The sequence below is a fragment of the Molothrus ater genome, chromosome 29 (genome assembly GCF_012460135.2).
Source record: "Molothrus ater isolate BHLD 08-10-18 breed brown headed cowbird chromosome 29, BPBGC_Mater_1.1, whole genome shotgun sequence".
Lineage (NCBI taxonomy): Eukaryota > Metazoa > Chordata > Aves > Passeriformes > Icteridae > Molothrus > Molothrus ater.
In genome coordinates, this window is record NC_050506.2 from 3,483,249 (window position 1) to 3,509,269 (window position 26,021).

Below are 26,021 nucleotides of genomic sequence, written 5' to 3' on the forward strand. Positions count from 1 at the left end.
GCCCCAGGTGGCAGCCAGGACCTGAGGGTCCCCCCTGCCCCCTTGGCTTCGATTCTGGCAGCTTTAGAGCTGCTGCAGAGGTGAGAATTCTGTGGGGGGAAAAAGCCCTGCCTGTGGTTTGCTCAGCCCTGCAAGAAGCACAAAGCCCAAAGAGAGCACAAGCAGTGGCTCTGTGAGGGCCTTTGATGGTTTTCAGAGCAGGGCTGGCTGGAAACCCCCCCTGCAGGGGCAGCTGAGAGGGAACCAGTCCAGCAATTGATCATTTCTTCCTCTTGGGAAGGGACTGGGAGAGCCCCAAAAAAACTGCATATCCTAAAACAATCTGCTCAAGAACTGGAGCTTGACCATTGTCCTTGAACCAAACCTGCAGCCCTCAGGATCCGCATGGAATGAATGCTTGGATTTGGATTGTAGTGGCCATATAAGAGAGAAATGTATGAAAATATCGGTCAGTGGCTCTGCCTATGGTCATGGAAAGGCTGTGGGGTGTGTCCCTTGCCTGGATTCCAGGTGTCCCCAAAGCTGTTTCATCCCTGCCCTCCTCACCTGAGTGAAAGGCTGGGGGTTTGCAGGAATTGTGGCACAAAGCCACCAGAGGTGCTGCTGTGGACCCGAGACCTGCCTGGGGTCAGGCTCTGCCTTCCTTCCATTCGGGATCATGGAGAGCGGTCACGGGTGTTGTGCAGGGCGTGTGCCTGTCCCCGGGACACTGCTACGCTGCCAGTGGGCACTGGGATCCAACCTGCTGCCTTGGCGGCTTCTGCCCGCTGCCGCTGGTGGTGCCGGGACCGATTGGTGGCCGTGAGTTTGCAAAAGGAGCGATTTCCCCTCCTCCCTCCTGGCCGAGGCCGCCATGGCCCCTGAGGGGATGGAGCTGGAGCGGGGCGCCCCCTGCTGGCCGGGAGTGCTCCCTGCAGCGCCCCCTGCTGGCCGCGGTTATAACTGCCACAAAAACCAACAGCGCTGAGCGGGAGGGAAAGTTCTGCGTTTGTGTTGTTTGTTCTGTTCTGCTTTATAAATTTCCCAGTAAAGAGCTGTTATTAATTCTCCAACACTTTGGCCTGGTATCCCCATAATCTTGGAAATTAAAAAACATTTTATACAGGGGTCTTCTTTAGATTCCAGGAACGTTCCCACTTTCCTTGGCAGATATTTCTCATTTAAACGAGTGTCCAACTCCTGGGTTCCAGCATGGATTGTACAGACAGCCTAATGGTAGACACGGTTATGGACTTGGCTACCTCATGCTCTGCCTTTTAAGCCAATTGGGCTACCAAGGGCCCTCTCCCCAAATGGCACTTCTGGTCACCCGGCCACTCCGGAGCTGGCTTTGCCAGAGCATCACACTGTCCCCAGTGTTGCATGGCTGACAGACTGATGGACAGCCAGGGCCTTGTCTCACCAAAAGCAAGGCCTGACCCACCCCTGCCACACACAGGTGTTCCAAAATGTCTCCAGACATCAAACTTTTCCTGTCTCTGACACCCCACACTTTGCCATGGCCTGATCCTAAGTGCCCTGGAAAAGAGGGAGACTCTGGAACTCCCACAGGCCATTTGTGACATCCTTGTGTGGGGAACATGGCGGAGGAGGGGTTTAGGACAGGGCACAAGAGAATCCAGAGCCTCCTGAAAGCTGCTTTGGCCACCAGAGCAAGGAAGATCCAGGACCCTGCCAGTTTGGGGAAATATCTGAGGTCTGTTCCTTTTTGGGCAGTTTCTCTGGAAATTGTTCCTTTTGTGACAATTAGGACTCTGAACCTTGTTGCTGTTGGTTTTATTCTCTCTCATTGCTGTTTCAGGAAATTGTTCTTCTCTCAGCCCTTTGGGATCTTTGTGCCCCCACGGGGAGGGATTGGGGCAGTTTTTAGTGGCAGCACAGACACGAGTGGGTGCCCATGGGTGGGGACCCCCAGTGCCCCCAGTTCCCCCCAGTGTCACAGCACATTCCCGTAGATGTCACCGGGTTCCCGCGGTCGCCCCTGGGGTCCCCGCAGCTCCGCGTTGGTCACCTGGGGATGCTGGAGGGTGGTGGCACGGGGGGACGCTGCGAGAGACACGGGCTGTGGGATCTGGGTGGGGTGACACTGGTGGGTGACGTGTCCCTCTGCGTGTGTCCCCCCCGTACTCACCCCCTGCCCTCTTGGTGACCACGACGTGGGTGTACAGCACCTCCCCCTCCTCTGGGGGGGCCGGGGGATCCGGGGGGCCCCTGAGGGAATAAAGGGGATGTGAGGGAGGGAATGGGAGATCTTGGGGGTTGGGGAAAATAGGGAGAGTGTGGTTTGAGCCTCCCACTCACCTTTCCTGGTTCTTCCTGGCAGCTGCAGAGGAAAGAGGGGAGATGTGACTGTGGGGTCCCAGGGCCCTGACCCCTCTCAACATTCCAGAACCCCCATGGGACCTTCAACTCCTCTCAGACCGCCCAAGCATCCTGGAAGCCCTCCAGAATTTATGAACCTCCACAGTGGCCCCCAACAAACTCGGCCTCAAGAATCCAAATACCACCAGGGACAGAGACCCCCTAAACACCCCCGGGGCCCCTGAAAGAACCCCCAGCATCCCTGCAAGCCCCTCCAGCACCTCCCCAAACCCCAGAGGCCCCCCAGCAAAGGTCACAATTTTGGGGCTGTGGGTGCTGCCCTATATTGTGAATATAGGTAATATATAATAGTAAAAGCTCACCAATTCTGGGGGCCTCTACAGCTCCCTGGGACCCCCTGTCCCCTCATTGTCACTCACCCACACGGTACCACCAATGCCAGGCCACAGTGACACCCACAAGCAGGAGCATCAGCAAAAGGGCCCCACTGACCCCTGCGGCCACTGCAAGAAACAGAGGGAGACACATCAGGGTCACCCATCACCCCAAAGGTCCTGCACTCCCTGGTGACTACCCATGGGACTCCACCTGTGTCCCTGTGTTGCTGTGCTGTCACCTCCAGTGCCAGCTCTGGGCTGAGTGCCCGGAACACGCGCTGCCCGTCCTGTCCCAGCTGGTTGGTGGCCACGCACTGGTAGGTGCCCGAATGTCCCACATCGACATTCCCAAGCTCCAGGAGGGGACCCTGGGCCACCTCCTCTCCATTGTGCAGCCAGGTGAAGGTGACAGGGGCTGAGCCCACCTGCACTGAGCAGTGCAGGGTCACGGGGTCACCTGCATGCACCTGGTGTGCCAGGGGACCGGGGGTGATGGTGTCATTGGCCACGGGCACTGTGGGGACACAGACATTGTTGGTACCTGGCGAGGAGGGATGGGGGTGCCGTGGTTGGGGTCACCCCCAGCTCGAGGGTCCTGCTCACCCAGGACGGTGACATTCATGGGGTCACTCTCGGCCACGCTGTCCCCATCGCTGACCCGGCACCAGTACTGGCCGCTGTCATTGTCCCCAACGTGGCGCAGCTCCATGCAGGGGCTGGTGCCCAGCGGTGCCCCCGAGCCCTCCCGGTGCCAGGAGAAGGATAGGGGACCTGTCCCTGCGGCCACCGTGCAGCTCAGCACCAGGCTGTCCCTGAGTGCCACCTGTCCCCCAGGAGGCTGTGCTGACAGGGACACCCCCGAGAGCGGGACCCCTGCAGGAGGTAGGGAAAAAGGAGGGATTGGGGACCCCGGAGGGGTGTGGGACATGGGAGGGGAAAGAGGGGGATTGGAGGGGAGCAGAGAGGATCCCAGTGAGCAGAAGGGGACCCTGGGAGGCACGTTGGGACCTGGGGACAATGGTAAGGTCCCATGGAAAGGTGGAGAGACCCAGGCAGGGATGGGGAACGAGATGAGAGACAGAGGAGCCTCAGGGAATGATTTGGGGTTTAGAGATGGGCGGGAGGACCCAGGGAAGGCACAGAGACCAGAGGGTGGAGCAGGGACCTTGGAAGGGGTGGGGAATCCAGGGAGGGCTGGGGAGGACAAAGAGAGGAATGAGGGATCTGCAGGGGGAACTGGGCAGTACTGGGGGAAACCAAGAGGGACTTGGGAAATTTAGGGTGACCCAGGGAGGAGTAAAGGGAGGGATGAAGGATTCAGGCAGTGGTGGGGATATCCTTGGAGGATGTGGGGTTCCCTTTCCCCATCCCTGCACTCACTGTGCACTTTCACCATCACCCTCTCCGACTCCTTCCACAGTGGAAACACAGCATCCACCCAGCCCCTGCAGTGGTAGCGGCCGCTGTGGTGCAGCTGCAGGGGGGACAGGGACAGCTCGGTCCCATCATGGGGCCCCTTCAGTAGCTTCTCTTTACAGTAGAAGTGCACATTTCTGAGCTCTTTGTTCTGCCAGCTCCGGCAGCGCAGTGTCACCGTGTCCCCCTCCAGCAGCGCCCGTGCTGGCACCTGCAGCACCAGCCAGTCTGGGGGACAGAGGGGACCTGTCACACCAGGGGTGTCTGGAGGGTCATGATGGACCCAGGAGGCAGTAGGGGCCACCCATTTTGAGGGAGAGATCTCCCCACTCTGGGATGCTCTCGGATGTCCCCAGAGCAGGGGATGGGGTCTGGTAACACAGGAGGTGACCCATGGAGCGGAGTCCACCCAGAGCCCTTGGGTCCCCATAGGAGCCAGGCTGGGGACACCCAAACCCCTCTTACCATCTAAGACTGTCACGGAGGGGCTGAGCCCAGTGCCAGGTCTGTAACACTTGTAGATGCCACTCTCGGTGACAATGAGGTGGTCGCGTCCCTCTGGCCCCCAGCGCTGCCCATCCTTGTACCAGGTGGTGGCACCGGCGGTCCCCGAGCCCTGGCAGGTCAGTGTCACCCGGTCCCACAGCACCGCCGGCATCCAGGGGGGCTCCACCAGGAGCTGGGTGGTCTGGGCACCTGAGGGTGACAGGGGACACCAGCCTGCCAGGGCCAGTGCGGGGCTGGGGACAGCGGGGTGGGGCCATGGCATCCCTGAGGACTCACCAGTGAGGCCGAGGGTCTGGGCTGGAAGGGAGAAGGGACAGGGCTGGGTGGGGGTAGCACCGTGGGGACAGAGGCACATGGGGTACAGGGTGTGGGGGCTGTCCCCAAACTGTCCCTGTTGGGAAAGCATTTCTTGTAGGAAAGTGTGTCTGGGTGGTCCCCAAAAGATTTGGAGAGGCAGGGGGACATGTCTGTGTCACAGACACCTGTGTACCAAATCCCTGTGGCACAGACATCTTGGGAACAGGGACACTGAGGCCACCCTGGGCTGAGGAAGAACATGGGGACACTGTGGACACCCCAGGCACAAGGACACCACAGACACAGCCCATGCTGGCCCAGGTCACCCCCACCAGCTCATGATCCCATCCCCATGATCCCATCCCCATGGCCACATCCTCATGGTTCTTGTCGCTTTCTGTCCCTGCATCCCAGTTCCCTTGTCCTTATCCCCAGAGCTACCTGAGCCCAAAGGTGCCAGTCCCCACATTCCTGTCCCCAAATCCCCAGCCCCAAATTCCTGCCCTCCCCCCCTTCCTGTCCCCAAAGCCACCCTACATCCCCAGTCACACCAAGGTCCACTGTGGGTACCATGGACTGGCACTGCTGGCATTGGGGACCTCAGGGGACCCCGCAGCCCCCCTGTGCCCCCTCCCCTCCCCATCCCCGGGGTGTCAGGCCCATTCCCGGGGCACTCACCCCACAGGAGCAGCGCCACCTTCCCGGCCATCCCGGTGTCCCCAGCCATGTGCACTGGCTGTCACTCGCTGCTGTGGCCACCACTCCCCTGGCTGGCGGCTCTTGGGATGAAGGGGAAGGAAGCGAGGTCACGTCCGTCCCCATGCGTAGGTGGCCCTTGGTGGGGGCAGGGTGGCCACAAGCTGGGCACAGGCTGTGGGCAGGGTGGGGACAGCCTGGGGACGTGGTGGGGGATGCTGTTGCCAGGAGTGGGGGGCTCAGGGGATGTGGGGAACCAAGGATGGGTGTCCAGGAGAATGGGAGTCCACTGCAATTGGGGTTTCCATGCCTGGGGGGATTCAGGGATGGGGGTGCTGTGGGAACATGGTCCCCAGGGATTTGGGGTCATGGTGTGTGGGTGCCAGGGCTGGGGGTGCAGGGGGAAAAAGGGAACCCTCGGGAATAGGGGTTCTGGGGAAGAAGCAGCCCATGGGATGGGATCAAGGCAATGGTGGTGCTGGGCAATGTCAGTCCTGGGATGGGGGTCCCCAGGGAGGAGAGACCAAGGCAATGGGGGTCCCGTGTTTCGGTTCCCAGGGGAATGGGGGTGCTAGGGATGGGCAGTGGCTGGGTGGCCACGGGGGTCACAGCTCCTTCCTGGGGTGCCTCAGATTTTAGGGGGGACTCAGAGCCCAGCACAGTCCCCATCCTGGGGCACCCCATGGCTCTCCTGGGAGTTTCTGTGTCTCTGCCCCACTCACCCCTGGGCTTTTTCCTGTCTCCCCGCATTTCCTGGCTGAACCATCCCAGGGAACAGCTGGGAGAATCCCAGGAAGGGAAAAAAGGGGTTGGGGGTGCAGGCAGTGGTTTCAGGGCTGTGGGGGATGGGCTCCCTGTCTGTGACCCCCCAACTCTTTCTCTTTCCTGCAGTGGTTTGTGCTGAGGCAAGGACATGAATTCTGTCCAGGGGGGCACATCCAGAGGGGTCCAGCCTTTAGGGAAAAGGGCAGCTCTGCTGTGCTGACACCCGGGTCTTGTCCCAGCCTCTTGTCCCTGGGAGCTCCTCCTCGTTCTGGGGGTGCCACAGCCTTGGGGATTCCTTTCCCAGAGGTGGCACATCCTGGGGTCCTCTGTCCTGGGTGGGCCTTGAGCATTCCCGCTGTCCCCAGTGGGGCCCTGTGACCTCTGGGGTGCCCAAACTTAAGGAGGCATCTTTTATGACCTTGCCCTGATGATGGTAAATCCCAGGATCAAGCTGGTTGAATTCCCTGATGCCCAATTGCTTTGGACAATTTTGGGGTCATATTTTGGTCTCAGATTTTGAGATGACTCAGAGCCCAGCACAGACCCCACCTTGGGGCACCCCAGGCTTGTCCTGGGAGGCTCTGGGTCTCTGCCCCACAAATCCCTGGGCTTTTTCCTGTCACCCAAATTTCCTGTCTTAGCAATCTCAGGAAACACTTGATGCCCAATTGACTGTGACAAAATTATACATCCATAGAAAAAAGGCATAAATCTTTTCCTATACCATTATTTTCCCAACAAAAAACAAACTCCTGAAAAATCAAACTGACAAGGTATAAAATGCTCTGGTTTATAGAATCCTTTTAATCATTGCTTTCCCAACAAGAAGAAATCAAAACACAATTAAAACACAAATAAGTGGAAATAAAACCACAATAAAACCACAAACAAATCACAGTGAAATGAGACTTTTTGGTTCACTTTAGCAGCCCCCTGCTGCATCCCATAGCAGCGTTTGCTTGTGGATAACACAGAGGGTGGAATCTCCCTGAGTGTCCAACAGCTCCATGGGATTGTTCCCTGCCTGCTGGGCAGCAACCCAGCCCCTAAGGAAGCCCTTTCTTGGGCCATATTGAGGAACTCTTCCCATTTTCACATTCCCACCCTGAAACTTGATTGACTTCCCTTGGAGGAAGGGGAGAAGCTCTGTCCATGCCTGGGACAGTGCACAGGAATCTGTGGAATGCCCCTGTGTGCCTCAGGGTCTGATTCCATGGTAAATCCACTCCAGCCTGCCCTGAATTCCCCTGTCTGGGCACTCCCTGCTCCTGCTGTGACACCCCTGTTCCCCAGCCCCTCGTGTGCAGCCCCTGCTCAATATTTTGACACTTTTCCCTCTCTTCTGGTGTGCACATCCAGAACACAAACATTCTTTCCAGGAAGCTCCAAAGGGCAGGAGATTTTGTTCTGAAGGAGGGTCCAGGTCAGGTTGTTGAGAAAATCAGTGTGGGATTTGCAGCAGTTCTGGGGCTCTCTCAGTCCCTTGCTGAGAGTGACAAAATGATCAATTGCTGCATTTCCAGACTGGGTCCCCCACAGCTGCCCCTGCAGGGGCAGTTTCCAGCCAGCCCTGCTCTGAAAACCATCAAAGGCCCTCTCAGAGCCACTGCTTGGGCTCCCTTTGGGTTTGTGCTTCTTGCAGGGCTGAGCAAACCACAGGCAGGGCCTTTTTCCACCCACAGAATTCTCACCTCTGCAGCAGCTCTAAAGCTGCCAGAATCAAAGCCAAGGGGGCAGGGGGGACCCTCAGGTGCTGGCTGCCACCTGGGGCTGGGCAGAGCAGGGCTGGGCAATGGCCATCCCTGTGCAGTGGGGCTGGGCCATGGCTGGGCCCCAGCCTTGCATTGACAGGGGTCCCCAGGATGTGCCACCCCTGGGACAGGCACCCGGCCAGGAATGTGCAGGGACATTTCTGGAACTGCCACACCTGGGACAGGACCCCCCATGCCAGGATGTGTCACCCCCTGGGACAGGATCCCCCCAGGACAGGAGCCTCTGGATGTGCTCCCCAGGACAGAACCCCCCCTTTCCCATCTGACTCTCAGCACAAACGGCCTCTTCCTTCTTGTCCAGGAAAAGGAAAGTGAAAGTGTTGAGGGGGCACAGCCCAACACCTCCATCCCTCACAGCCTCCCCACCCTTCCCTGCACCTCCTTCTCCCCATTTTCCCCCTCCTCTGGGTCCCCCCAACCCCTTCCCATCTCAGGTGCTTCCCAGGATTGCTGAGCCAGGAACTGGGGGTTAGGGGACATGGCAAAAAGTAAGGACAATAAGGAAAAAAGAGAAATAAAGAGCGGAAAAAGTCAGGGGCAGGGGAGGACACAGAGGCTAAGCTACCCAGGACCCCCATGCAATGCCTGACCAGGAAATGAGCACCCCAGGGCTGATTTTGCAGGGCCCCACACCACCCCAAAATCTGAGGCATCCAGAGAAGGAGCTGTGACCCCCAGGCCCCCCCAGCGACCAGCAATCCCTGGCACCCCCATTCTCCTGGGACCCCAACCCTGGGACCCAATTTGCTTCTGTCCCCCCTTCCCTGAGACCCCCATCCCTGGACTGCAATTCCCCAGGATCTCCAACCCCAAGGAACCCCATCCCAGTAATTCCAGTCCCTGGGACACCCCTTCCCTTGGGGACCTTGATTTCCCCAGGGCCCCCATTCTCACAGGGACCCCCTTTCCCCGGGCACCCCCATGCCATGGCCCCCATCCCATGATCACAAATACCTGGGGGCCACGTTGTTCTGGGACCCTCATTCCCAAGTCTGAGTCCACCCAACCCTTGGGACCCCCATTTCCCTGGGACCCCATCCCTGGGCACCCCATTCCACTGGACACCCATCCCTGGTTCCCTACACAGCCTTAGACTCCAGATTCTGGCAACACCATGTCCCCACCATGTCCCAGCATCCCCCCCATGCCCCACAGCGTCCCCACCCTGCCCCCACCAAGGGCCACCTACGCATGGGGACGGACGTGACCTCGCTTCCTTCCCCTTCATCCCAAGAGCCGCCAGCCAGGGGAGCGGTGGCCACAGCAGCGAGTGACAGCCAGTGCACATGGCTGGGGACACCGGGATGGCCGGGAAGGTGGCGCTGCTCCTGTGGGGTGAGTGCCCTGGGCACGGGCCTGACACCCCAGGGATGGGGAGGGGAGGGGGCACAGGGGGGCTGTGGGGTCCCCTGAGGTCCCCAATGCCAGCAGAGCCAGAGCAGGGCATGGAGCCCAGTGTGACCAGAGTTGTGGGGTGGCTTTAGGGACAGAAACAGGGGAACTGGGATGTTGGGACAAGAACAGGGGGATGGAGTTGTGGGAACAAGGATGCTACAGAAGGAGCCTTGGGGCTTGGGTAGCTGTGGGGACAGGGACAGGGGAACAGGGATGCAGGGACAGGGACAAGGGCCACGTTGCATGGGGATGGACTGGGAGAACAGGTGCCATTGGAATGGGATGATGGGCACAGGGCCATGGATTTATGGCTGTGGGGACAGGTGCTGTAGGGCTGGTGGAGCTGACGTGTGCAAACATGGGGTGTCCACAGTGTCCACATGACCCCCACCCAGCCCTGTCCCTTCTCCCTTCCAGCCCAGACCCTCGGCCTCGCTGGTGAGTCCTCAGGGGATGCCATGGCCCCACCCCACTGTCCCCAGCCCCACACTGGCCCTGGCAGGCTGGTGTCCCCTGTCACCCACAGGTGCCCAGAACACCCAGCTCCTGGTGGAGCACCCTGGAGGCCGGCGGTGCTGTGGGACTGGGTGACACTGACCTGCCAGGGCTCGGGGACCGCCGGTGCCACCACCTGGTACAAGGACGGGCAGCACTGGGGGCAGCAGGGACCTGAACACCTCATTGTCACCAAGAGTGGCACCAGCACGTGTGACAGACCTGGCATCAGTCTCAGTCCCCCTGTGAGTGTCTCAGACAGTGAGGGGGTTTGAGTGGCCCCAGCCTGGCACCCAGGGGACCCCGAGGGCTCTGGGTGGGCTCCACTCCATGGTTCACCTCCTGGTGTAACCAGAGCCTGTCCCCTGCTATGGGGACATCCCAGAGCACCCTAGTGTTGGGGAAACCATGTGGGAATTGGGGACCCCTGGTGCACTGGGTGTAACCCAGATGGGGTCCCGGTGCCATCGGGTGTAACAGGACCCCTCTGTCCCCCAGGCCCGCTGGTGCTGCAGGGGCAAGCACAGGCGCTGCTGGAGGGGACACGGTGACACTGCGCTGCCAGGGCTGGTGGAACTGCATGGTCACCTCGGTGTCCTTCTACCGTGAGGAGAAGGGTCCGGGGGGGCTCCGTGATGGCACCGAGCTGTCCCTGTCCCCTCTGCAGCTGCACCACAGCGGTCGCTACAGCTGCAGGGTCTGGTGAAATCCTGGTGGTCAGGGAGGTCATGAAATTCAGCACCAGTGACAGTGACAGGGCACGGTGAGCACCCCACAGCTGCCACCCTGACAGCCCCACAGCCCCTCCCCAGGGACTCGGGCTCACAAATCCCCCTCCCCTCTCCTTCCCAGAGCTTTTCTCCATACCAGAGCTGGAGGGTCCCCCGAGTACTCTGAGGGGTCCCCCCTGACTCTCAGCTGCCTCAGCACCCCCAGCCCCCTGCAGCCCAGAGCCCCCCTCCTGCACGTGTTCTACCGGGACGGGCAGGTGGTGGGGGGCCCACAGGGGTCCCTGCAGCTGCTGGTGCCCGCCGTGGGGGTCTCCCACTCGGGGAATTACAGCTGCCAGGTGCACTCTGAGGGGGGGGGGTGTGCAAAACAGCAGTGCCCGGCTCTGTGTCACGGTGCGCAGTGAGTGCGGGGATGGGCACGGGGAGCCCCCACAGCCTCCTCAGCTCTCCCGGGCCTTCAGGGGATGCCCAGTCCTTCCAGACACCTGCCCTGTGGCTTCAACCTTTCCTGGATCCTACCCTTGCTCCCCTGCTCCCTTCTCATGTCCCTTTCAGGGTCCCCCACCCCTAGAGGGCTACCCCATCCTACCCCTACACATTTTCCCTGTCCTGCCATCCCTGCCCCGGCTCCCTCCCCAGGTGCCCCCATGCCTGGCTTGTGTCTCCCCATCCCTCTCTGAGTCCCCTCACCCCTCCCAGCATCCCCCCCACCCCTCTCTGAGGTCCCCACACATTCCCCTGGTCCCCACACATTCCCCCCCACCCCTCTCTGAGGTCACATCATCCCTTCCCTCAGTCCCCATACCCACCCTGGTGTCATCCCCCCCCCGCCCTCTCCAGGTGTCCCTTGTGGTTCCTTTCCAAGCCCCACCAATCTCTGCGCCCCCTCTCCCTCACTGGGGTCCCCCTGCCCCTCCCCTACCACCCCCCCGGGTCCCTCACTGTCCCTTGCTATCCTCCCCTCCCGCAGGGGTCCTGCCCTCCGGGGTGTCCCTGTCAGCACAGCCCCCCAGGGACAGGTGGCACTCTGGGACAGCCTGGTGCTGAGCTGCACGGTGGCCGCAGGGACAGGTCCCCTGTCCTTCTCCTGGCACTGAGAGGGCTCAGGGGCACCACTGGGCACCGGCCCCCGCCTGGAGCTGCGCCACGTTGGGGACAGTGACAGCGGCCAGTACCGGTGCCAGGCCAGTGACGGGGACAGCGTGGCCAAGAGTGACCCCATGAATGTCACCTTCCTGGGTGTCATTGTGACCTGGCACCGGTGGCACCGTGTGGGTGGGTGACAATGGGGGCACAGGCGTCCAAGGGAGCTGTAGAGGCCCCCAGTGTTGGACAATGATTGGGCAGCACCCACAGCCCCAAAATTGGGGCATTGTCTGGGGGTCCTTTAGGGTTTGGGGAGGTGCTGGAGGGTCCTGCAGGGATGCTGGGGGTTCTCTCAGAGGCCCTTGGGGCAGTTAGGAGGTCTCTGTCCCTGCTGGGCTTTGGGTTCCTGTGGCTGAGTTGGCTGGGGACACTGGGGAGGTTTCTGAATTCTGGGAGGCTTCAGGGATGCTTGAGGGTTCTGTTGTAAATTGAGCGTCCCATGGGGGGTCAGGAATCCTGGGAGGGTTCAGGGCCCTGCGATCCCACAGTCACATCTCCCCTCTTTCTTCTGCAGCTGCCAGGAAGCACCAGGTAAGGTTGGTGAAGGGCTCCCGACATGAGTCCCCTTTTACCCCCACCCCACAGCTCTCCATTCCCCTCCCCACATCCCCTTTATTCCCTCAGGACCCCCCCGGATCCCCCGGCCCCCCAGAGGAGGGGGAGGTGCTGTACACCCACGTCGTGGTCACCAAGAGGGCAGGGGGTGAGTACGGGGGGGACACACGCAGAGGGACACGTCACCCACCAGTGTCACCCCACCCAGATCCCACAGCCCGTGTCCCTCGCAGCGTCCCCCTGTGCCACCACCCTCCAGGATCCCCAGGTGACCAACGCGGAGCTGTGGGGTCCCCAGGGGCGACCGCGGGAACCCGGTGACATCTACGGGAATGTGCTGTGACACTGGGGGGAACTGGGGGCACTGGGGGTCCCCACCCATGGGCACCCACTCATGTCTGCACTGCCACTAAAAACTGCCCACATCCCTCCCTGCAGGGGCACAAAGATCCCAAAAGAGCCAAAAGATGAACAATTTGCTGAAACAGCAATGAGAGAGAATAAAACCAACAGCAACGGCAACAAGGTTCAGAGTCCAAAGGATCACAGAAGGAACAATTTCCAGGGAAAGCCCCCAATAAGGAACAAACCTCAGACATTTCCCCCAGCAGGTTTCCTTCAACACAGGAATCTGGCAGGGCCCTGGACCTTCCTTGCTCTGATGGCCAAAGTGGCCTTCAGGAGGCTCTGGATTCTCTTGTTCCCTGTCCCAAATGCTCCTCTTCTGCCGTGTTCCCCACACAAGGATGTCACAAAGGCCCCGTGGGGGTTCTGGAGCCTCCCCCTTTTCCAGGGCAGTCGGGATCAGGCCATGGCACAGGGTGGGGTGTCAGAGACAGGAAAAGTTTGATGTCTGGAGACATTTTGGAACACCTGTGTGTGGCAGGGGTGAGTCAGGCCTTGCTTTTGGTGAGACAAGGCCCCCCCCGTCTGTCCATCAGTCTGTCAGCCACGGCACACTGGGGACAGTGGGATGCTTTGCCAAATCCATCTCTTTAGTGGCCGGGTGACCAGAAGTGCCAGCTGGGGAGATGGCCCTTGTTTGCCTAACTGGCTTTTAAAAGGCAGAGCATGAGGTGGCCAAGTTCCTGACCGTGTCTCCTCTTGGGTTGTCTTTCCCATCCATGCTGGAACCCAGGAGTTGGCAACTTGTTTAAATGAGAAATATCCACCAAGGTAAATTGGAGCATTCCTGGAATGGAAATAAGACACATGTCTAAAATTTTTTTAATTTCAAAAATGATGGGGCTTCCAGGCAAAAGTGTAGGAAAAGGAATAACAGCTGTTTCCTAGGAAATTTATAAACCAGAAGAGAACCAACAACACAAACGCAGAACTTTCCCTCCCGCTCAGCGCTGTTGGTTTTTGTGGCAGTTATAACCGCGGCCAGCAGGGGGCACTGCAGGGAGCACTCCCGGCCAGCAGGGGCCGCCCCGCTCCAGCTCCATCCCCTCAGGGGCCATGGCGGCCTCGGCCGGGAGGGAGGAGGGCAAATCGCTCCTTTTGCAAACTCACGGCCACCAATCGGTCCCGGCACCACCAGCGGCAGCGGGCAGAAGCCGCCAAGGCAGCAGGTTGGATCCCAGTGCCCACTGGCAGCGTAGCAGTGTCCCGGGGCCAGGCACACGCCCTGCACAACACCCGTGACCGCTCTCCATGATCCCGAATGGAAGGAAGGCAGAGCCTGACCCCAGGCAGGTCTCAGGTCCACATCAGCACCTCTGGTGGCTTTACACCACAATTCCTGCAAACCCTGAGCCTTTCACTCAGGTGAGGAGGGCAGGGATGGAGCAGCTTTGTGGACACCTGGAATCCAGACTGGGTCACTCCCCACTGCCCCACCAGGGCCGCGGGCAGAGCCCCTGCTCAGTATTTCCACACTTTTCCCTTTTATTTGGTGGCCACAGCCTGAACCCAAACATTCGATCCATAAGGGTCTAGAAGGCCGCAGGTTTTGTTCAAGAAGAAGCGTCCCAGGTAGGTTGTTGAGCAGGGCATTGTGGGATTTGCAGTAGTTCCGGTGCTCTCTCATTCCCTTACCAAGAGGAACAAATGATAAACTGCTGCATTTCTGGACTGGTTCCCCCACAGCTGCCCCTGCAGGGGTGGTTTCCAGCCAGCCCTGCCCTGAAATACATCAAAGGCTCTTACAGAGCCACTGCTTGGGCTCATTTTGGGTTTGTGCTTCTTGCAGAGCTGAGCAAACCACCAAAAGCCAGGCTGTTTTCCCCCACAGAATTCTCACCTTTGCAGCAGCTCTAAAGCTGCCAAAATCAAAGCCAAGGGGTCGGGGTGGGGGGGGAGCCGTCAGGGCCTGGCTGCCACCTGGGGCTGGCCAGTGTCATGGTTTGACGCTGGCACAATGCCAGTGCCCCCATGAAAATACATTCTCCCTGGTGTCTGCTGTGAGATGTGACTAGGAATAGAGCAAAGCAGGCTCCAACTTAGGAATAAAGAAGAGAAAACTTTATTAACCTAAAATTATTTGCAAAAAGAAACACACAGAAAGAATGAAAACCTTCCAAAAACATTCCTCCTCCCCCCACCAAATTTCCAATACATCCATCCCTCAGATCACCAACTCTCAGTCCATCACCCCCCTTTAAATAATCAATTCTCAGTTCATCAAGGAGTGAGGAGTCCCTCTTGTGCCATAGGCTTCCCCTGGAAACACAGTGGAGACCTCTTGTGTTTCCGTGTCACACGTGGCACTGCCCATAGGTCATTTGCCATCGTGACATCTTCCTTCCAAGCCCTCCCCACTGCGCATGGACCAGAGCTGCTTCTAGGGTTTTCATTTTAAGGGTGCTTTGTCCCGTTCCAAGAAGAGCACAGTCTCTCACTTTTGGAGCACCTGTCCCCCCCAAATTTCACCCCCTGGGGCCGAGGGGTCTCAAGAACAGAGATCTTCTCCTCCACTGAAGATCGAGGGCACCGACCACCCTCCTCACCCATCGTGTCTGTTCACGCACTCCTTCACATAACATCACTGCACTCCCTTGGCTCTGAGCCATTGCCTCCCCCTAAATGCTGTCTCTGTGTCACAGGAAAAACGGTTCTGTCCATGGCTATACAAGAAAAGTCCAGCCAAAGGCCACTCCATCACCTCCTCCCTCCTAAGATTCTTCTCCGCTTCTCTTGTGGCCCATTTCCTCTTATCTCATCTCTATCGCTCTTCTCATTCACTTCCAGGAGGATCAGCATTTGTAAGGTTTCCATCATCCAAGAAAAGGGTTAAAAATCTCAGGCTCTGCCTGTCCAGAACTCCCAGGGCTGCCTTGCCAGGCACCTTCTCGCCCCATGCCCCCCTTCTCCTTCCCAGCCGGCCGCTATCAAATTTCAAGGCGGCACAGGCACAGACACCGGCTCACTCTCTCTCTCTCTCTCTCTCTCCTGGTGGGGGGTGGCTGCCCGATGCCTCTCCAATGTTCCTCCACCCTTCCATCCTGCAAGGGCCTCTTCACCTCCCCTCTCTGTCCAAGGCCCCGGCCTACCTCACCCGGCCGCATGGCTTCCCCTCCCGCACCCAGCCCGCAGCCGGGCAGGGGAGCTCTGAACCTTTCACTGACCGGAACCAAGAGAAAGTTTTCCTGGGCGTTCTCTGCTTTTAACCCCCTGTGTTCTCAGAGGCATATCCATGTCCTCAGTGGCCACACCAGGTGCCAATATTCAAATCTGAGCACCTATTGGTCTGACCACAGCATCCCAAAAATTCACTTCCTCTCAAACCACGACACCAGACCAGGGCTGGCCAATGGCCATCCCTGTGCAGTGGGGCTGGGCCATGGCTGGTCACAACCTTGGATGGCCACTGGCTTCAAGGAGCAGGAGTCTGGGAGTTCCTTCCTGCCTGGGGCTTCACTCCCCAGCTGCTCTTGCTGGCTCAGATCCTGCAGTCTGGACCCCTCTGGAGCTGCCATGCTCCAGGACAGGTGCCCCTTGTCCAGCATGTGTCCCCCCGGGACAGGATCCCCCCAGGACAGGAGCCCCCTGGATGGGTCCCCCCAGGACAGAACCTGCCCCTCTTCCCCCCGCTCTCCCCTGTGACAAACGTGTCAAACGGCCTCTTCCTTCTTCTGCAGGAGGGAGAAACTGAAAATGTTGGGGGGTAAAAGCTGGACACCCCCATCCCCCACAGCCTCCCCAGCCCTCCCTGCAGACCCCTCACCCCTGCTTCCCCCACCCTGGGCTTCCCCCTGCCCATTCCCTGCTCAGGGCCTCCACAGGATCATCAAGGCACGAAATTGAGGGTTGTGAAATTGAGGGGGAAAATTATGGAAATGGAAATAAAGAGGGGAAGACTCCCTGAGGTCTATGAGGACACAGACCCAGACCTTCTTTGAATCTACCTGGGGTGATGCTCCCAAACCACAAGCACCTTGAGGGGACTTTGCTGGAGCCAGCCAGGGAAGGAGCTTTGACCCAGAGGCTCACAAGGCCACTGCCCATCCCTGGCACCCTCATTCCCCTTGAAATCAAATCATGGGAGCACCATTCCTTATGTCCCACCTTGCCTGGGACCCCTATCCCAGTAATGCCATTCCCCAGGATCTCCATGGTCCAGGACCCCATTCCCAAGGAACCCTCTGCTGTTCATTCCATCTCCTGAAACCCTCCTTCCCCCATGACCTTGATTCTCCCAGGACCCCCATTCCCACAGGGACCCCCATTCCCCCAGCATCCCCATCCCATGACCCCAAATCCCTGGAGCCCACGTTCCCCTGGGACTCCCATCCCTGATTCCCCCCCATCCCTGGGACCCTCCCATTCCCTTGGACACCCATACCTGGGTCCCCAAACCCACCAAATCCCCCACTCGTGGGAATTCCATGTCCCGCTGTGTCCCACCCAGCCTTGTCCCCATCCTGTTCCCAAACTTCCCAAAGCCTGTCCCCACAGCCACATCCCCATGATCCTGTGCTTGTGGCCACCCTGCACCCACCAGGGGCCACCAACACGTGAGGACAAGACCTGACCTCGCTTCCTTCCCCTTTGTCCACAGAGCCACCACCCAGGGGACAGCCACCCCTGGCAGCGAGTGACAGCCAGTGCACATGGCTGGGGACACCGGGATGGCCGGGGAGGTGGCGCTGCTCCTGTGGGGTGAGTGCCCCAGGCATGGGCCTGACACCCCAGGGATAGGAAGGGGAGGGGGCACAGGAGGGCTGTGGGGTCCCCAGAGGTCCCCAAGGCCATCAGAACCAGTGCATGAGGTGACTGGGGTCAGGGGGTGGCTTTGGGGACAAAGGGAAGAGGGACAGGAATGTGAGGACAATAACAGGGGGTCAGGGATTTGGGGAGGCAACATGGAGCAGGTGGGGGTGACCTGTGCCAGCATGGGGTGGCTGTGACATCCCCAGTTCAGGGGTGCCCACAGTGTCCCCATGTCCTGCCTGAGCATGGGGTGGCCGCAGTGTCCCTGTCCCCAAGGGGTCCATGTCACACAAGGACACTTTGGGCACATCCCCCACACCCCGTATCCCTGTGCCTCTGTCCCCACGGTGCCACCCCCACCCAGCCCTGTCCCTTCTCCCTTCCAGCCCAGACCCTCGGCCTCGCTGGTGAGTCCTCAGGGGATGCCATGGCCCCACCCTGCTGTCCCCAGCCCCACACTGGCCCTGGCAGGCTGGTGTCCCCTGTCACCCACAGGTGCCCAGACCACCCAGCTCCTGGTGGAGCCACCCTGGAGGCCGGCGGTGCTGTGGGACCGGGTGACACTGACCTGCCAGGGCTCGGGGACCGCCGGTGCCACCACCTGGTACAAGGACAGGCAGCGCTGGGGGCAGCAGGGACGTGACCACCTGAGTGTCACTGAGAGTTGGCACCTACACATGTGACAGACCTAGCACCAGGCACAGCCCTACGGTGACAGTCTTACATGGTGAGGGGGGTTAGGATGTCCCCAGCCTGGCTCCTATGGGGACCCCAAGGGCTCTGGGTGGGCTCCGCTCCATGGGTCACCTCCTGGTGTGACCAGAGCCCTGGGGACATCCCAGAGCATCCCTGTGCAAGGAGACTTCTCTCTCACAATGGGCGGCTCCTGGTGCCTCCTGGTGCCATCATGACCCTCCTTATGGCACTGGTGTGACAGGTCCCCTCTGTCCCCCAGGCTGGCTGGTGCTGCAGGTGCCAGCACGGGCGCTGCTGGAGGGGGACACGGTGACACTGCGCTGCCGGAGCTGGCAGAACAAACCACTCACGGATGTGTACTTCTACCACGATGGGAAGAAACTGCAGGGGCTCCATGATGGGACTGAGCTCTCCCTGTCCCCCCTGCGGTTGCACCACAGCGGCCGCTACCTCTGTGGGGGCCGGGTGGTGTCACAGTGGAGAGAGTCAGAGCAGGTGACAGTGACAGTGCACAGTGAGTGCAGGGATGGGGAAAGGGAAGCCCAACATCCCCACCACTGGGGTTTCCCCAGCACTGCCTGAATCCTTCATCCCTCCCTTTACTCCTCCCTGGGTCACCCTAAATTTCCCAAGTCCCTCTTGGTTTCCCCCAGTACTGCCCAGTTCCTCCTGCACATCCCTCATCCCTCTCTTTGTCCTCCCCAGCCCTCCCTGGATTCCCCACCCCTTCCAAGGTCCCTTCTCCACCCTCTGGTCTCTGTGCCTTCCCTGGGTCCTCCCATCTCTGAACCCCAAATCATTCCCTGAGGCTCCTCAGTCTCTGGTCTGGTTCCCCATCCCTGCCGGGGTCTCTCCACCTTTCCACGGGGTCTCGCCATTGTCCCCAGGTCCCAACGTGCCTCCCAGGGTCCCCTTCTGCTCACTGGGATCCTCTCTGCTCCCCTCCAATCCCCCTCTTTCCCCTCCCGTGTTTCCTACCTCCCCTGGGTCCCCAATCCCTCCTGTGTCCCCCCATAGGGGTCCCGCTCTCGGGGGTGTCCCTGTCAGCGCAGCCCCCTGGGGGACAGGTGGCACTCGGGGACAGCCTGGTGCTGAGCTGCGCAGGGGCCGTGGGGACAGGTCCCTTGTCCTTCTCCTGGCACGAGCAGGACTCATGGGCACCTCTGGGCTCCTGCCCCTGCCTGGAGCTGCACCATGTTGGGGACAATGACAGTGGCCAGTACCGGTGCCGGGTCAGTGATGGGGACAGAGAGGCTGAGAGTGACCCCATGAATGTCACCGTCCTGGGTGAGCAGGACCCTTGGGCTGGAGGTGACCCCACCCACGGCCCCCCGATCCCACCTTTCTTTGTGCCAGCCCTGTCTCTGTCCCCACAGTGCCCGTGGCCAATGCCGCCATCACCCCCGGTCCCCTGTCACACCAGGTGCGTGCAGGTGACAACGTGACCCTGCACTGCTCGGTGCAGGTGGGCTCAGCCCCTGTCACCTTCACCTGGCTGCACAACAGGCAGAAGGTGGCCCAGGGTCCCCTCCTGGAGCTCAGGGACTTCGATGTGGGACATTCGGGCACCTACCAGTGCGTGGCCACCAACCAGCTGGGACAGGACGGGCACCGCATGTTCCAGGCACTCAGCCCTGAGCTGGCCCTGGGAGTGACACCCTGGGTCACAGGTGGGGTCACACGGGGTCACCAGGGTTTTCAGGACGCCCGGAGTTCCAGGTGACCCCAATGTGTCCCCTCTGTCCCCAGCAGTGGCTGTGAATGTCGGCAGGACCCTCCTGTTCCTGCTCCTGCTCGTGGCTGTCATCGGGGGCTGTCACTGGTGGCACCACCAGGGTGGGTGACAATGGGGGGGATGGGGGTCCTGGAGTGAGGGGAAGCCCCGGAGTGGTGGCAGAGATTGGCAGCACCCAGGGCCCCTGAGCTGGGGGACACTGAGCCCACAGTGACCTCGGCTGGGGGTCCTGGGGGATGTGGGGGCAATTTGGAGGGTCTTGGTTGGGCTCCAGGTTCATTGCTGGGTGGGCTTTGTGGCACATTGGGGTGGCACTGCAAGCTCCTGAAGGATTTGGGGAGCTCCTGGATGTCTGTGCAGGGATGTTGGGGGATCTTTCTGGTGTCCTGGGGGAGTTTTGGGGTGCTCCTCCCTGCCAGGCTTGGGGTTCTGGGGGCTCAGAGGATTGCGGACACCGGGGGGGTTGGGGGCCCTGTGGTGGTGCAGAAGTTCCAGAGGATTCAGGGGTGCTCAGAGTGTCTGGGGAGAATCAGGGATCTGGTGGGAATCAGGGCTGCAGTGGGTATTTGGGGGTCCTGTGGGTGGTTGGAGCTACAAGGTCCCAGGAAGGTTCAGGGGTCCCGGTGTCCCCTCAGTCACCCCCTCCCCTTTCCCTTGCAGAACCCAGGAAGCTCCAGGACAGGTGAGTCGGGGCTTGGGCTGGGACTCCCCTTTTCCCTTCCCCAGACTACTGAGACCCCCCCTTATCCCGACAGGACCCCCCGTGGAGGAGGGGGCTGTGCTCAACACCCACATCATGGGCACCGAGTGGGCAGTGGGAGAATTCGGGGGGGACAGGGACACGTCACCCACAGGTGTCACCCCCCCCTCACCCAGGTCCCCACAACCGGAGTCACTCTCAGGGCCCCCACGGGTGTCCCCCAGCCCTGCCCCACCTTGGGTTCCACAAGTGACCAATGCGGAGCTGTCGGGACCCCACAAGGGACAGTGGGACCCCTGTGACTACGAGAGCGTGCTGTGACACTGGGGACACTGGGGGCACTGGGGGCACTGGGGGTCCCTGCCCCAGGGCACTCCCCGTGTGTTCCCCCCCTGGATCCTGTGCTCCCATACTCAGGGGTTGCCCACAAGTGGGGGGCTCCCATGTGGGGCTGCCCAGAGCTCCTCGTTCCAGTGCTCCCAGTGCTCCCTGTACCCCCAGGGGCTCCCCATTCCCTCCCCCAGTGCCAGGGGGCACAGCACCCCTATCCCTCTTATTGGACCCAAAATGCAGCTTTGTGATTAAACTGGGAGAAATGGTTTTTGTTTGTTCAGCTCTGCCTGGCCAGCTCAGGAATGAGGAGGGTCCCGGTCAGGTTGTTGAGCAGATCCTTGTGGGATTTGCAGGATTTTTGGGGCTCCCTCAGTCCGTTGGGGACAGGAACAAAATGATCAATCGGAGCATTTCCGAACTGGTTCCCTCACCCCTGCCCCACAGCGGGGAAGGAGCTGCCGCTCCCTGTTTGTCCCCTCTTGGTGACACCGACCAAGGTCTCGGGCACCTGTGGCGGTGCCGCCCCGTTACCTCGGGCACCGATCCGGCAGCTGCCGAGCCCCTCGGGCCCACCCCAGCTCAGCCCATCCCCGCCCGGTGCCCAAAGCCCGCACCCGGCGCTCCCCGAGCAGCGTCTGAGCCCCGGAGCTGCTGCGGAGCCCCGGCCGGGGGCACCGGGAGGGCGGAGGGGACCGGGGACCCCGGGGAGGAGCCCCCGGCGCTGCGGGAGCGGAGTCCCGGCCTCGGGTCACTGTCGCCGGTCGCGGCTGCCATCGCACTGCGAGAGCCGGGACTGTCCCGGGCTGCGGGGACCGACGGTGTCACTGTGTCCCGAGGGGGGATTTTGAGGTCTCACCCCGTCCTTTCCGGGACCCCCCGATCCCCCATCCCCCCGCGCCTCCGGGGCTGTTGGGGACGTTGGGGACAGCGCCGCTCACGCCGGGGGCCGTTGGGGACATCTCGCGACAGCCGCTGCCGCTGCCCACGGCCGGGCCTGGCGACAATCGCGACATCCGCATCCGCCAATGGCGACACGCGACAGCTGCCCCTGCCCGGGATCCGCCTCCCTCCATGCCGGGGACACCCCGGGGTCCCGGGTCCCCCAAAACCCTCCTGGGGACACCTCGGGCCCCCCTGACCCCCCCGGTCCCTCCCGGGCTCGGCGGAGGCTCCGCAGAAGCTCCGGGGCTCGGAGCCCGCCCGGGGAGCGCCGGGTGCGGGGTCGGGCACCGAGGGGGCACCGGGAGGGGAACCGGGCAGGGCTGGGGAGGGGGGATCTGGGCACCGGAGGGATTTTGGGAGGATCTGGGGAGATTTTAGGGTGATTTGGGGGATATGGAGGGCATTTGGAGGTCATTTGGGATTATTTTGGGGGCCATTTGGGGGATTAGGAGGGGTTTTGGGGTGATTTTAAGGGATTTTGGGGGTGATTCAGAGGTGATTTTTGGGAAGTCTGGTGATATTTGGGGTGATTTTGGGCAGATTTTGGAGAGTTTGGGGTGATTTGGGGGATTTAGAGGATATTTGGATATTTTGTGCAGAATTTGGAGGATGTTGGGGTGATTTGGAGGATTTTGGGGCAATTTGGGTTGTAGGGATTTTGAGGAGTTTGGGGGTGATTTTGGGTTGATTTTGGTGGATTTTCAGGGGATTTTTATGGTATTTTGGAGGCGATTTTTACGGGATATTTTCGTGGGATTTTGGGAGAATTTGGAGGGGATTTTGGGGTCTCACCCCATCCTTTCCCACAGCCCGAGGGCTGCTCCAGCCCCATCGTGCTGCTCCATGATGTCACCAATGTCACCACCGCCCTCAGAGCGCTGCGCTCGCTCTGGGACAAACCCAAAAGTATCCGAGTCATCACCAGGACCTGATCCAGGAGCTCATGTGAGGCTCCCAAAATCCAACATTTTTTCCCCAACATCTGCTATTTCCCCCCTCCCCTGCCAAAATCTGGGATTTTTTGCCCCAAAATTTGTGATTCTTTCACTGAAAATTCAGGATATTTTGCCCCAAAATTTAGGAATTTTTTGCCCAAAATTCAGGATTTTTTCATTGAAAAGTCAGGGGTTTTTTCCTCCAAAATTCAGGATATTAAAAAAAAAACCCGTATTTTTTTGGCTGAAAATCTGGTGGTTTTCCCCCCCAAAATCTGGGATATTTTTCCCCTGTCACTGATCCCGGTCCGTGTCCCCCAGAACTCCCAGGGATCGACCCCTGGCCTCGCTCATCATTGGCACCGATGAATTCCAGCGGATCCAGGAGGAGGCTCAGCCTCCGCGGCAGCTCACGGATCGGCTGCGGATCCTCAAATCCCACCAGGACGCGGCTTTTGAGGGCATCTCCTGATTCCCTGAGCCCCAATTTCCCAATCCCAAATTTTCTGATCCTCGTTTTCCTGATCCCAAATTTCCCAATCCCACTTTTCCCGATCCTGATTTTCCCGAACCCGCTATTCCTGGTCCCGAATTTCCTGAGCCCGATTTTCCCTATCCCAAATTTCCCAATCTCAATCTTCCCAATCCCAAATTTTCTGATCCTGCTTTTCCCGACCCCACTTTCCCTGATTGCACTTTTCTGATCCCAACTTTCTCCCAGTCCCGATTTTCCCAATCCCACTTTTCCCGATCCTGATTTTCCCGATCCCGTTATTCCTGGTCCCGAATTTCCTGAGCCCGATTTTCCCTATCCCAAATTTCCCAATCTCGATCTTCCCAATCCCAAATTTTCTGATCCTGCTTTTCCCGACCCCACTTTCCCTGATTGCACTTTTCTGATCCCAACTTTCTCCCAGTCCCGATTTTCCCAATCCCACTTTTCCTGATCCTGATTTTCTGGATCCCGTTGTTCCTGATCCTGATTTTACCGATCCAGGGAATGCCCCGGGATGTCCCTGGGAATGTTGCCAGGAATGGCACTGGGAATGTCCCCAGGAATGCCTTGGGATGTTCCAGCGATGTCCCCAAAATGTCTGCGGGCTGTCCCGGGGACATCCCTGGGAATGACTCCCAGGAAGACACCGGGAATGCCCTGGGCTGTCCCTGCGATGTCCCCGGGCTGTATTAACATTGTTTGTGATTCTCTTTATGGTACAGGAATCATTGAGAGAATTCAGCACTCATTCCTGAAGGAAGTCTCTAACAAAGTTCTTTTTCTGTTATTACCTTCTCTGTACAACTTTTCACTTCCCAGGTCTCAGCAATACAACCTTCTGCACTTTGGATCACACACCCCTCTGCCTGGACCTGCACTGGAAGGTGATGTGAAGGCGGATGGCCTCGCCATGACAGTCACTATACCGCAAAAGTTAGGGCAGGCCAAACTTTCTCATGATTTCTACCATCAAAATGCCCGAGCACTGGGAAAACAATTCCATCTGACTTTGCCACAAGCACGGGATGTAGCGAATCCTTGCTCACAGTGTCAGCAGACTCTTTCTTTGCCACAAATGTTAGGTACAAACTCACAAGGGTTGAAACCTAATGACATCTGGCAAACAGATGTAACACACTTCTCGAGCTTTGGGACTTTTAATATGTCCATGCTCCTCCTGAGACCTTTTCTGGATTCATAGTAGCGACAGTACACAAGGGTGAGAAATCCATGGGAATTTGATGGGAGTTTCCCATGCCATGGGAATTTGATAGAAATTTGGGAATGTAACTGAAGGATTCTAAATGCCTGGAATGCTTTCATTCCTTGGGAATATTGGAGGGGAACTGCAGGATTCAAAATTCCTAACGTCCAGAATGCCAGTATTCCATGGGAGTTCCATGGGGAATTTGGGAAGGGAGCTGAAGCCTTCAAAATTCCTGATGCCCAGAATGCAATTATTCCATAGTTCTGGTGGGAATTTGGGAGGAAAACTGGAGCATTCTAAATTCCCAACACCCAGAATACCCTTATTCCTTGGGAATTTGGGAGGGGAACTGAAGGATTCCAAATTCCCTATGCCCCAAATGCCATTATTTCATGGGAATTTGGGAAGGGAGCTGCAGGATTCAAAATTCCCAATGCCCAGAAGGCAATTATTCCATAGTTTGGGAGGAATTTTGGATGGGAACTGGAGGATTTGAAATTCCCAATGCCTGGAATGCAGTTATTTCATGGGAATTTGGGAAGGGAACTGGACGATTCTCAATTTCTGATGCTCGAAATGCAATTATTCCATGGGAATTTGGGAAGGGAACTGAAGGATTCAAACTTCCTGATGCCCAGAATGCCGTTTTTCCATGGGAATTTGGGAGGGGAGCTGGAGGATCTGGGATTCCTGGTGCCCGGAATGCAGTCATTCCATTCTCCAGTTTTGGTGGGAATATGACATTGGAGCTGGAGGATTCAAACTTCCTGACACCCAGAATGCTGTTATTCCATGGGAATTTGGTGGGAATTTGGGAGAGGAGCTGGAGGATTTGAAATTCCCAACACTTTGAATGCCATTATTCCGTGAGCATTTGGGAGAGGAGCTGGAGCATTCAAAATTTCCAATTCCCGGAATGCCATTATTCCATAGTTTTGGGGGGAATTTTGGAGGGGAACTGGAGGATTTGATGCCTGGAATGCCATTATTCCATGGGAATTTGGAGGGAGAGCTGGAGGATTCAAATTCCTCATGGCCGGAAAGCCATTATTCCATGGGCATTGGGGAGAGCCGCTGGAGCATTCAAAATTCCCGATGCCTGGAATGCCGTTATTCCATGAGAAATTGGAAGGTAAATGGGGGGATTGAAAATTCCTGACATCTGTGCCTCTCATGTGCCTTTGCAGCTGCCAAAAGTGCAGTTTTGATCTGTGCTGATCATGCTTGTGCCAAACATTGGCACCAGTGCTTGTGCATTTTGATGGAAAAAAGCATGACTCAGTTTTGCTTGTTCAAAATGTTTGGCAAAGTGTTTGCAAAAACCATTGTCAGTTTGTCGGCTCTCGCAT

The 26,021-nt window shown here is 58.9% G+C and overlaps 2 protein-coding genes across 2 annotated transcripts; one reads left to right on the plus strand and one right to left on the minus strand.

Annotated features, from left to right (window-relative positions):
- Positions 1–1,936: 1,936 nt before the first annotated feature.
- Positions 1,937–9,345, minus strand: LOC129046968 (Fc receptor-like protein 2). The gene is made up of 10 exons (XM_054517599.1): positions 9,328–9,345; positions 5,617–5,698; positions 4,899–4,919; positions 4,581–4,811; positions 4,080–4,343; positions 3,303–3,572; positions 2,911–3,213; positions 2,738–2,825; positions 2,132–2,211; positions 1,937–2,046 (listed from the first exon to the last, which is right to left on the minus strand). The coding sequence occupies exons 1-10, from the start codon at positions 9,343–9,345 to the stop codon at positions 1,937–1,939; spliced, it is 1,467 nt and encodes a 488-aa protein (XP_054373574.1).
- Positions 9,346–9,456: 111 nt separating this feature from the next.
- Positions 9,457–21,080, plus strand: LOC129046969 (Fc receptor-like protein 4). Its single transcript, XM_054517600.1, is given in 10 exon segments — positions 9,457–9,487; positions 9,965–9,985; positions 18,124–18,293; positions 18,295–18,355; positions 18,584–18,838; positions 19,342–19,611; positions 19,701–19,994; positions 20,074–20,160; positions 20,720–20,741; positions 20,786–21,080. Coding segments are annotated over 10 exon segments (1,506 nt in total).
- Positions 21,081–26,021: the final 4,941 nt, after the last annotated feature.